This window comes from Lampetra planeri, chromosome 1 (genome assembly GCF_965212315.1).
Source record: "Lampetra planeri chromosome 1, kcLamPlan1.2.h2, whole genome shotgun sequence".
Classification (NCBI taxonomy): Eukaryota; Metazoa; Chordata; class Hyperoartia; order Petromyzontiformes; family Petromyzontidae; genus Lampetra; species Lampetra planeri.
The window spans coordinates 19,420,315-19,432,279 of record NC_136107.1 but is presented as its reverse complement, the minus strand read 5'-3'; the positions used below and the strand labels follow the sequence as shown (position 1 = coordinate 19,432,279).

The following is an 11,965-nucleotide window of genomic DNA, read 5'->3' as shown; positions in this document are numbered from 1 at the left end:
ACTGAGTTGTACAGCTGTTTTACAGAAGCGATCTGGCCACAAATGATAGCTCATAGCAATGGGCTATGTGTAAATCTATAGCAGCAAAATACTCTAAACGCATGATTATAAATGGAGGGGAAAACCGGAGGACCCGGAGAAAAATCCACGCGACCACGGGGAGAGAGAGCATGCAAACTCCAAACATACAGCAGGCGTCAGGGTTGGGATCAAATCCACAACCTCCTGCATACCAGGCAAGGTAGTTAACATCTCGCCACCGTGGCGCCCTCTCTGACTCCCCGCGTCTATCTCTGTCTTCTTGTCTCCGTGTGCGTATCCTTGTGTCTATCTGTGTATAGTACAACGCATCAACTCTTAAGGCCTATTAATACTGGTGTAGTGGTGATACGCGCTGGGGTAGCGATCAGGTGCCAGCGCGTTGTGATTGGATGTGTGTGTGGTGACGCGCGCTGACGGTGAGGGATCAGGGGTCAGCGCGGGATCGTGGGTTGTGTGGTGTTGATTGGCTGGGTGCCGGTGACGTGCTGGTGTGGGAGTGATCGAGTGGCAGCGCGGCGTGATTGGTTGGTGAGTGGAAACACGCGTTGGGGAAAGAGGATCGTAGAGATAGCGCGTTGTGATTGGTTCACTAACAAGCGATGCTCGCATCGAGGTCCGCATCCGCTCCGTCTCCCGGGAGGAACGACTATATAAGGGGATGCGCACAGGCGCACGGGGGGAGTGTAACCAGCGAAGACTGAAGACGGTAGGAAGAGCCAGGGCCCTGCGGTACCTAGTCCCGCTGTCCTGCGAGGACCGGGACTCTGTGTAACCCAGAGGCGGAGTGTAGGGTGAGCATGCAGTGTCAGCATGCCGAGTGTGTAGCCGGGGCCTAGAGTCTACACGAGACGAGTGATATGGGTGGTGCCAGAGGCGTAAGGTCTACACGAGACGAGTCTACACAAGAAGAGTCTACACGAGACGAGTCTACACGAGACGAGTGATGTGTGTGTAGCCAGAGGCATAGGGTCTACACGAGAAGAGTCTGCACGAGACGAGTGATGTGTGTGTAGCCAGAGGCATAGGGTCTACACGAGGCGAGTCTACACGAGACGAGTGAGGCGTGTGTAGCCAGAGGCCTGGAGTCTACACGAGTTCAGTACGGTGTGTTATAAGAAGAATAGAGGTTACGAGTTGTACCGGTGTCTGGTGACCGTACGCGGAAGAATAGAGACTACACGTTGTATCGAGATAAGCGAAGATTTAATAAAAGAAGTGTGTTACCCGTCAAGGAGTTTCCTGCCGTCATTTCCAATACTTCACTGGTAGGAACCACTTGGTTCCACCAGCCCACATGGGATTATTGTGTCCGTCCGTCGTGCATCCAAAAATGGGAGGGGTCGGGCTGGGTGGGGAGGGGAGGGTGGGGAGGGGCTGGGTGGGGAGGGGAGGGTGGGGAGGGGCTGGGTGGGGAGGGTGGGGCTGGGTGGGGGGTGGGAGGAGTGGGGCTGGGTGGGGAGGGGCTGGTCACCCCGTGGTGCCCTTATAAAACTCAACGTTTAACCTACTCACGCCGGCTTGTGCCCGCCCTCACAGTCGGCCATATTTGCGGAATACACCACGCCGCCGTTGACCCTGGCCATTGACCGAGCAACCCAACATTCCTACCAGCTCCCTCCGCAGGAATGGGTTTAATGATGGTTCTAACAGAGATAGAGGCGCACACAAAAGCGTATTGGAGTACTTCTTGTTACAGTTTGTGTCCACCAGACGGCGACACGTCATATCGCACATGACACAGACATCATAATTTAAGTAAAAGCAAAACTTTGCCAACAAAACGCCTTCACATATCTGTCCCTCCAAGTGAAAACCAAAAGTCGTTTGAACACATCACATCTTCCTCTTCGATGTTCATTATCTCATCAGCAGGGTCTGATTCGAAGTGAAACCTCTGCTTCCAAACCAAAGCTGTTACATAGAAACAAAGATCCCCCATATAGCCTGCACATACTGTTGGGGCAAGTGCTGTTTGCAAGCACCTTTGAAGTCCGGCACGGCACATGAGAGGGTGGGTGGCCAACACCACGCCCGGCCGCCTTTGTCTCCCTAGTGGCGATCTTTACACAAGACACCAGGTACTCATTTGAGGCCGAGTCGATCTAGGGGAGGCCCAGGACCCCTTCAGATAATCGTCACTGGTGTTGGCCGTGAGCGGGAATCGAACTCGGGCCACCTGGTTCGTAGCGCAGCGCTAACCACCACATTACTACCGCTCCCCACTATACACCTACACACACAGCCGTACATACACACACAACTGTGGCAAACACGCATACTGCAGGTGTGTTGTATATATTGAAAAATCACGAAAACATATATTTTCAAAGCTATTATTATACAGCCCCTATGTCGACTATCAGAGATAATTACTCCCACATCTCAAGCTCCGTATAATTTATATCAGGACAGCAAATAGGATGGACAAAGGTCATTCGTTATAGCTGGATTTGAGTTTTCTCCGTCGCATGTCTGGGATTTCTCCAGACAGCCCCGTTTTTTCCTCACACTAAGAAAGTCACAGAGAAAATATCCGAATACTCTTAAAAGTGGAATGTGCTTGGCATGGGCCCTGGTACCAGAAATTCAAGGGGGCCCTCCCCTGTCCAATTCTCTCAGTCTTTAGAGCGCTGCGCCTAGACCCTTGGTGCAAAGCCTGCGAGTGACTGTCTCCTCCAACATGGAACCTTTCTTGCCAGTATCAAAGTATAAGAATAGGTTTTACGCTTTCTGACACAATAAAACAGGTGTTAAGATCTTCAAACACCAAACAGAAACCTTTGCGAGGAATCATGTCTGCATTAGCCACACATACTTGTGAACACTGGCGGGGGATTGGGTGGCACGTGCCCCCCCAATGATCCGATCGAAATCCCTCATTTCGATCGGATCATTGGGGTTTATTAATAATAAATCGGCATTTTGCGACCCCCACTGCCACTGTGTAGCATATTATTACGTGCCACGGACTTTATGAGATGATAGGACAATAGTCTGAGTCCATAATTGGCAATAAGTAACGGCAAAGCAGTTATAAGTGACTCAGAATTGTGCGCAGTTGCGTACACAGTACACGACTTCCCTGAAGGCAAACACCTTCAGCGAGCGCAATGCCGATCACACACGGCTCGAATTCGACCCTCGATCGATGGCTGCGCCATCGCCGCACACGCGTCGAATTAAAAGCAAGGGACAAGTCCTTACTTACGAACAACTCTTATCATTTTTCATTGCTGGAGGGGTTGCCCCACTACCTGAAAATCCTGGCTCCGCCATTGCTTGTGAACATGCAAACAAAAACATGCTCTGGTAATAAATGCATTGTCTTTGAAACTGATTGGTTCACACCAGAGAGAGCAGCCTTCTTTAAGGCCTCATCTCAATCAATGTTAGACCAGAGAACGCCAAAAGGCGAACAGCAATATATATATGCATTGTCTTTGTGGTTAATGCATACATGACTCATTACAAAAGGTTTCTGTTTAGTGTTTGAACATCTTAACACCTGTTTTATTGCCAGAAAGGGTAAAACCTATTCTTACACTTTGATACTGGCATATTGTAGCTGCTCACCCCTGATGCAGTTGCACCTCCTGTAGACTCAACAGCCGTGCCGCCGATCTCCCAACATTCCAAGCAGGACCCTCGCGAGAAGGGGGTCTCGAGACTCAGTAAATCTGAGACGGGTATAGAGGGAGTTTACATAGACGTAAAATGCTGCGCTTGCAATGTGCACCACGCATGGATACGAAACAACGCACTGAGCCGTCACGGCTAAGTTCGCGGATTCGAACACGGGTGCTTTCTCAAGCGTAGCGAGTTGATGGTCTCAGAATCGGTCACAACGATGACGGCAGGTTGAAATATAAGCTTCGCATAATTTGAAATATCGATTGGACTGCCATGCCATGAACTTGTACACGGGGCATGGTCCCTGGTGTGTTTGATAATAAATAAAAACGTTACTTGCAGAGCTCTCCGAAGAAGTTCTGCGGTATCTCATGCCGGAGGAGTTCCACAAAAGTGCCTGCCTACGTGTGTTCGATGGTCCCGTTTAAATCAGGTGGTGGTTCAGATGTCTCGTGACCCCAAATTAATTGACCCGTAACATTTTTTTCCTTAGCATATTCATTTACATTTTAAATAGACCTTACTTCAAAAATTGTTTTAGGGCATTAAATGAAAGTCACGGGACATCTGGACAATCCTTATAGAGTGCTATATGTGGTCTCAGCGAGATGCGTGTATGATGGACGCCACTGACGGTGGTGGTTGTGATTGTTGACAGTGTGCTTGTTGTTTCCAGGAGGTGTGCTCGCCCTTGGTGCTCGTCCACCATCCCCCTCCGTATCCACCACCCGCCCCGCGTCCTTCACCCGCTGGGGGGGTTACGAGAGGCATGGAGGTCCGGGCACACTTTCTGCGCCAGGCGGTAGTCCTCGTCCTGGAATGCGATGAAGATGCAGAAGGCGCTGATCGGCTTGGAGCAGATCCACCAGACGTGGCTCTGAACCTGCTCGCGGTAGCACGATCCGCCCGTGGTCGAACCCACACCTGGCGGACCGTGACCTGGACCACCAGGGCTGGGACTCGAACCGGCGGGCGAGACTGCGATGCGCGGCTCGGCGCACGGTGCTCTTTTGAGCGCTCGATCCACTCTCTCGTACTCGACGCGGCAACGGAAAGTTCCGGTGTCCTGGGACTCCTTCGACTCAGCCTGTTGCGGCTGCTGCTCCTGCTGCTTATGTTGATCGTGCTGCTCATCCTGCTTCAGTTGCAGTTGTTTCTCATTCCACTGCTGCTGCTGATTGTTCTGGTCGTGCTGATGCTGCTGCTGTTTCGGGTGCTGTTCATCTTCGTGATGTCGCTGGTAGTTCTCATTCCACTGCTGCTGGTGCCGCGGCTGCTGCTGGTGCTGGTACTGATGGTGCTGCTGCTGCCCGTGCTGATGTTGACGATGCTGCTGCTGGTGGTGATGTTGTCGGTGCTGCTGCTGCTGCTGCTGGAACCGCGGCTGCTGGCTGGCGAGGGGTCCTCGCGTTGAGAAGCGCAGCGGTGTCGCGTGCGGCCCGAGGCTGATGGACAGGTTGCCTTCTCGCCCCGTCGCGTTGTGCCAAAAGTGCACGCTCAACAAGCCGTTCCCTTGGTCCACCATCTTCGCCGTGACGAGCAGCTGGAGGCGCGCCGTGCGAACGCTGGCGCTGAAGTCGCCCCAGCCGAGCGGCTTGCGGTGCCACCTGCCCGGGCTCGGACCCGTCCCGTAAGCGGTCGCCTGGCCGTGCCCGCGCGCGTACACCGCTCGGCGCTGCCGCGGCCGCGACGGGGAGAGTTCCGCGATCGAGGAGAATTCGTGACCCCGTGATAACGATGTCGGTGGCGGTGGCGATATTGATTCACCTCGTGTTGCTGATAGTGTTGTTGCTGATGATAAATCATCATAAGATGATACTGGTCGTGATGGTCCATATTCTTCTACAGTTCGTGCTGCTGATGTTACCGATGATGATGATGATGATGATTCTGTTACTCCTGCTGCTGCTGCTGATGATGGCAGTAACAAGGGCGCCCGACTCCCGCAGGAGCCGCTTGAGTTCCCGTGTTCCCCTCGCAAGGCAGGACCCAGAGGCTGGTCCCCGCTGGACTGGGGGGGCCAGGGAGGGTCTCGGGAACCCAGGGACTCTGGACTCCAACTCACGAAGATTCCTGTCTGTGTGGATACAGCAACGCCATTACCATCATGACACAACTCATTAATATCAGTCATTCATCACCATTCATCATCACCAAATAACATAATAGACATGATCATGAATTCTAGATATGACAAGATTATAAGAATAAGTTTGACCCTTTCTGGCAATAAAACAGATGTTAAGATGTTAAAACACCAAACTGAAACCTCTATGCTATATGCAATTTTTATTTGATCACATAAGGCCCACTGAGCGATGTAGCTCTTTTTCAGAAGCGACCTGGCCACGAATGATAGCTCAATGAAGTGGCTTATTATTACGTGGACATTCATAGCAGCAAAATACTCGAAACGCGTGTTTCTAAATGTGGAGGGAAAACCCGGAGGAGCCGGAGAAAAATCCACGGGGAGAACATGCAAACTCCAAATATAGAGCAGCAGGCGTCAGGACTGGGAAGGAGCCCACGACCTCTTGTATACCAGACGAGGTAGTTAACATCTCGCCACCGCGGTGCCCCATGCATGTCCCTGCGTGACATTGCGTATATATTATAGATATAGAACGATAGAGAAGACCTGCTTAACGAGCTGAGATACCATTAAGACCAGCAATCTCTAATTCCGCGAGGGGGAGGGGGGCACCAAGCGCTTTGGGTAACATCGCGCGTTAACGCGAATCGAAGTGAACGCGAGGTGCCACGCTCTCTGCGTGTCCGGCCTCGCCACTCGCCGCACTTCGTGCCGCGGGATCACCCCAAAAAAACCCAGAGATGATTCGCGTAGACCCTGACCTGCACTCCCATCCATCACCCCGAGGATGGCACCTTCTAGCAGCGCCTGACCCACCCTCTTCATCTCGACTCACCCAGAGCCAGATTCACGTAGAGGGGGGCTTTAGAGGAGGGGGGCTGTGCAGCCTCGGCTTTTTCCTTGGCTCTCGTTATGAAACTCGCACGCACCGAACTCTCTCGGGCATCGGCGTTGGGTGTTCGCTCCCTCACGCATTATGATCGCGAGCGACGGTTAGGGATGGGGTGTAGTTCGTGGTCTATCACAAGGGGTCAGCGCCTTTCGGCCACTCACGGACAGCAGCAGCAGTATAAAGAAGGGCAGCAGAAAGGGCAGCACGCTGAAACCCCAGAGACGTTGACTCCACGCGCCCATGGTCCTTGAGCTGCTTCCTCCGGACCAGCGTCACACGTGGCCGAGGTCACGAACCCCGGCAGCTACCCGGGAGCTCGGGTGGGTGTATAGGGGTCCCTCCCTGTCTCCTCGTGCCGTCCCCGAACCACCTCACCACCACTCCACCCCACCCACTCCTCCTGCTCCTTCCCTATTCTCTAATTCTACCTTTCTCCGGGGGCGATTGTCTCGCCCGTTCGCTGCGGTGAATAAGTCAGGAGGCAGCTCGTTCGCGCGACACGCGTATCCAGCACTGAGCTCCTTGCTTATATAGCATCGTAAAGTTCAGTGTCTCCTCCCAGCTGTCTCTGAAAGGATCTTACTATCACAACCTCCCCCTGCTGCTACTACACACGTGCCACTCCCCCACCCCCCCCCCCCAAATATCGCTCTCCTTCCCTCTCACTCCTCCTTAGCGCGTCTTCAAAATTAATTGGCCGCTCTCTCTCGCCCTGTGACAAATTGGAGCGGCTGCGGTGCATTCCGGGCGGGCAGCCACGCTCGCGCCGCCGGACCGGAGGGAGATGGGTTTTGTGTGTGAGAGCGTGAACATGTGTATGGCTGAGAGCGTGTGTGTGTTGGCCACCCCACTCCCTCGTGTGCCGTGCCGGCAGTCATAGGTCTGTTAAGGTTATACGGGGGATCTTTGTCTTTGGAGCGACAGTGTAGCGGTTAGCGCGCTGCGCTACGAACCCGGCGAACCGAGTTCTATTTCTGCTCATGACCAAAACCAGTGACGATTATCTGAACCGGCCCTGGTCCTCTCCTATGTCTACTCAGCTCATAAATGAGTACATGGTGGGGGTATGTTAACATCGGGCATGTTTCTGGCCTCATCAACGCCTCGTGCGCTGTGCCGACCTTCCCAGATTCATTGGCGCTCACTAACGCAAGGCGCGTTGGTCCCAACAGTCTGCGTAGGCTACACGGGCGATCTGTATCGTTGTGCGTGTGTGTACATGCGCGCGAGCGTGGTTTTTATACGTGTCTGAATGGAGAAGGGCAAAAGGAGTCTTGCAGGCATTATTTCAAATCTCGCGCAAGCAAGGTCACTACTGACTGATATACTGCCTGTGTCGCAGATAAACTTCATGCGGTCTATATATGACGATATTATTGTTGTATTATTCAACACTGGAGCGCGCATTGCATGGATTCTTTTTGTGTGCGTGTGCGCGCACGCGTCTCGAGCACGCGTCGCAGAACAGGCGAATAGATTCTTTGGCGATGCAGCTGCTGCTTTGGCCGTGATGCACAAAGTAGAATTAACAATAACAAAAGTTACTCAACGCGGTGTAAATGACAGCACTGTGGCGTCTAACACATGTGTAGTGACATTGAATGAGTCACTGTAGCGCGTGGCGCTGGGAGATTGGTAGACAATGGGTTTGGGGGTAGCAGCCTGTTCTACCAGTTGGACCCGCGGGTGAGGCAGCCTGGCCATGCTGGGGAAGATAAAAGGCGAGCTCCGACTCACAGTCGGGGCTGCTGCCATCTGGAGTGGAACTCGTCGTGCTGCCGTCATCGTGGTCTTCGCCTCTTCAAGCTGTGGGTCTGGAAGCGTGTTGGCTGTCCTGACCCGGTTTATAGTTATCCCCTATGGCTGTGAAGTCCGGAATAAACAAGAGAGATTGCCTCCTACTAGTGTCTCTGAATTAGTACACTATACATAGAAATGTGCTAATAAATAAGGGCCATTTCACAAAACATCGGCTATTATATATAGTTTTTCTGTATAAGCCAAATAAGTGAGATTGGTATGCCAATAAGAATTCACATTATAACGTAATTTAGAAATGCCAGTTACGTAATCATATCCCCCATATTCATCGTGCCAATTGTATTCAATTTTATTCTACTTCTATTGATATGACAATGCTAAATATAACACGATGATACAAATTATTACATGATCATGACTATTATATAAAAGAATGGCAATTATTTTTGCAGGAAAGCCGAGAGAACATCGCTGTGGGACGGTGGTGGCTACGCTGCACGTTGCTGTCTGCAATCCAGCCACTGCGGAGGCAGCAGAGTAAGGGTTTGTGGATCACCGCACAGATGGGCTGTGAAACTCCCTTCCTGTGGACGTCGAGGAGGTGCCACGACCTGGCTCGCCATGAGAAGGCGGTGAACTATCGCCATCTCTTTCCATCCATACGGGGATAGAGAGTTGCCCCCTCGCGTGCGTGGGTTTCCTCTGGGTGCTCCAGTCTTCTCCCACTTGTATAATAAACAACTCGTCATTAACTCGCTGAAAACATCTTAGAATAAAAAAAAAACCCTTTGCAGTATCCTTCCTGATAAAGAGTCTCACGGTGCATTTGTCTTTAAAAAGATATATTTAATTCCCTCATACGTATTTAAGAGTAATGTATGTACGTATGTTGAACTTTTTTCGCACGATAAATAGCCAACTGTGCGAATCGGAGGTGCGGGTGAAGGACAACAAACTAAACACAAAAATCTATTTCAAAGAAATTAGTTTTAAATCGAGAAAAGTAATGCCCTTTAGGCCTTTACTAACTCAGAAGACCCTCATTGAGTCTCAAGACTGTTTTTCAGAAGGTGGTGTTTGGCTACTTCCACGGGGGGGTTGGCTTTGTTTTGAGGGGGAGTGCAAGATCCGGAGAGAACAGTGGGTGTTGGACTTTATGCAGTGTCTGGTCATCTCAAAGAACCTGGGTTCGACTCTTGGTGATAGTTCCTGCCAGACCAGCCATTGCCACGTGGGTTGCAGCTGTGGTGAGGTTTTTGTTAATAGTTCCTCATGAGTCCAGTACAGAGCACAGATCGCAAACAAAGGAGGGAGCACAGAAACTCCGCGGACACTGAGAGGAAATATTTGGACTCGCAGCCCCACCTATGTGAGGGCGGCGGACAGGAGCATGGATTTTAGTTTTAAAGGAGGAGGAGAAGATAAGGAAAGAGGAACTAAAATAAGGGATTCGAAGGGACGGGAAGGAGGGGATGGGGGGGGTGGTTCATATCATACGGCTCGTTCACGATGGATGATGGCTTCTCCACACCTTGTCGGCCGTGGTTTGACCATAATTCACACTGGTCAGTGCAGGTTGGTGAAGGCTGGGATGGTCCATACAGGATCGGTTCAAATATTATCCCTCGCCGTTGACGGTAGCCGTGGCTGGGACTCAAACTCAGGTGGCCGTGTTCGCATTGCAGTCCGCTAACTCGCTGTGGTGGTCAATGTTATGAGCTGCGGAAAAAAGAACATTGGTGCCATCAGAATCGGCGATCTCGGGATGTATGTATGTTGAACTTATGTAAATACAACAACAAGTAGTTTTAAAGAAACGAGTTAGAATTGTGGCGCGCAGCGTGCAGCCACGAATGGAGCGCTCTTTAACCGTGAACACAGCTCGTCTTCATGCACCCTGCCCATCCATCTCCAGAGCACAGCCGGAAAGGGTTTACGTATGTATGTCGAACTTCTTTCGCACCGTACGTAGCCAACCGTGCTCATCGGAGGTGTGGGATTGACAAAACCTTTGGCATAGGTCAAAGTTAATTTGTCGCATACAGGTCCGTTGGCGTCTTTCGGTGGCAAAAAAAGGAGCCGTTGCTCCATTCTGTGACGACAACAAAAATAAAACATGATACCTACATGTGCATGTAACCCACAGCCTGATTCGAACAAAGTACCTTCGTGTGGTAATATTACGATCGCGTTTCAGGAAAAAGATGTGTCCCAGTTGCGCACCGGCGCGCACCACCCGCTGCACAGTGCGCCGTGTCCCACAGAGACAGTCATGATGCGCCTTGTCTCACGGAGACAGTCACGATGCGCCTTGTCCCGCGGGGACAGTCATGATGCGCCTTGTCCCACAGAGACCCTTTCTGCAATAAAACATGTGTTAAGATGTTCAAACCCCAAACAGAACCCTTTGGTGTAAACAATGTGTCTATTACAGGTAGGAACAACAGTTCCACACTGCCCACCAGGGATTATTTGTCTGTCGTGCATAGCCCCTCCCAAACATGTACGCTCCCGGATTGGTTGAAGTGTGTCACGTGACCGCGAGCTTTCTGTTGTGGACGAATGCGCTGTCCAACCAAGTTCCTACCTGCCCACTCCGAAGGAACGTGTTAAAAGAGCATGTTTTCGTTTGTATGTGTAGTGTTGCCTCTGGAGACAACACGTTTATTTATTTAATCTATATATATAAAAGGGAAATTTGTGAATGTGTGTCTGTTAAAATATTTAGCTTACTTCTTGACATGCAACAAACTTGCAATTTGCCATGTGGGTACTTTCCAGACTACACCATGCTAAAATTCTAAAAATAGACTTTTGTATTTTATTTGGGGGGGGGGGGCGCAATAATGGATATATTTTGCACGGCAAGTGAGCTGTGACGTCACATCTGTCATGTCACCCGCGCATGCGGAAGCGTTACGCAGTGTGCCTGCTCATGTCACGCATTCCCCCCAACCTTCCGCGAGTAAAGTGCCATACACATGTGTTGCAGGTCCAAGGCGTTCTTCGCGCAGCATTGCTTTATTATTTCAGTCGTTTACTGCCGTACGCACCCTGAAAGTTGTGTGTCTGCAGCAAGCGCGTGAATGTGTACCTATGGACGCGCGTGTGTTTGTGTGTGGGGGGGAGCGGTAGTGTAGTAGTTAACGCGCTGCGCTACGAACCCGGTGACCCGAGTTCGATTCCCGGTCATGGCCACCACCGGTGACGATTATTTGAACTGGTCCTGGGCCTCCCCTAGGTCGACTCGGCCTCAAACAATTAACTGGTGTGGTGTGTGAACATCGCCACTGGGGAGACAAAGGCGGCCGGGCATGGTGAATCCAAGTCCCGGGCGAAGCCGGGTAGTAAAGTTAGTAACAACTATAATGGTAACACAAGGTCCCTGACACAAAGGGGTATCGGCCCCTTCCACCCGATACCCTGGGGAGGTATAGCCTCTCGGCTCGTGTGTCCTAATCACTGGGACCACTTCCTCTATATATCAACGCTCCGGCTAGGAGGACCTAGGGGAGGCTAGCTGACCCGACCCAGCCAAGGTCCTCGGG

The 11,965-nt window shown here is 51.5% G+C and overlaps 1 protein-coding gene across 1 annotated transcript in view; it reads right to left on the bottom strand.

The window, feature by feature from the left end:
- Positions 1–1,584: 1,584 nt before the first annotated feature.
- Positions 1,585–11,965, bottom strand: part of LOC144723459 (uncharacterized) — a 29,362-nt gene continuing 18,981 nt past the window's right edge. The window contains exon 4 of the mRNA XM_078602236.1: positions 1,585–5,347. Coding sequence (XP_078458362.1) covers positions 4,415–5,347 — 933 coding nt within the window. The 3' untranslated portion in view covers positions 1,585–4,414. The remainder of the gene's footprint in view (positions 5,348–11,965) is intronic.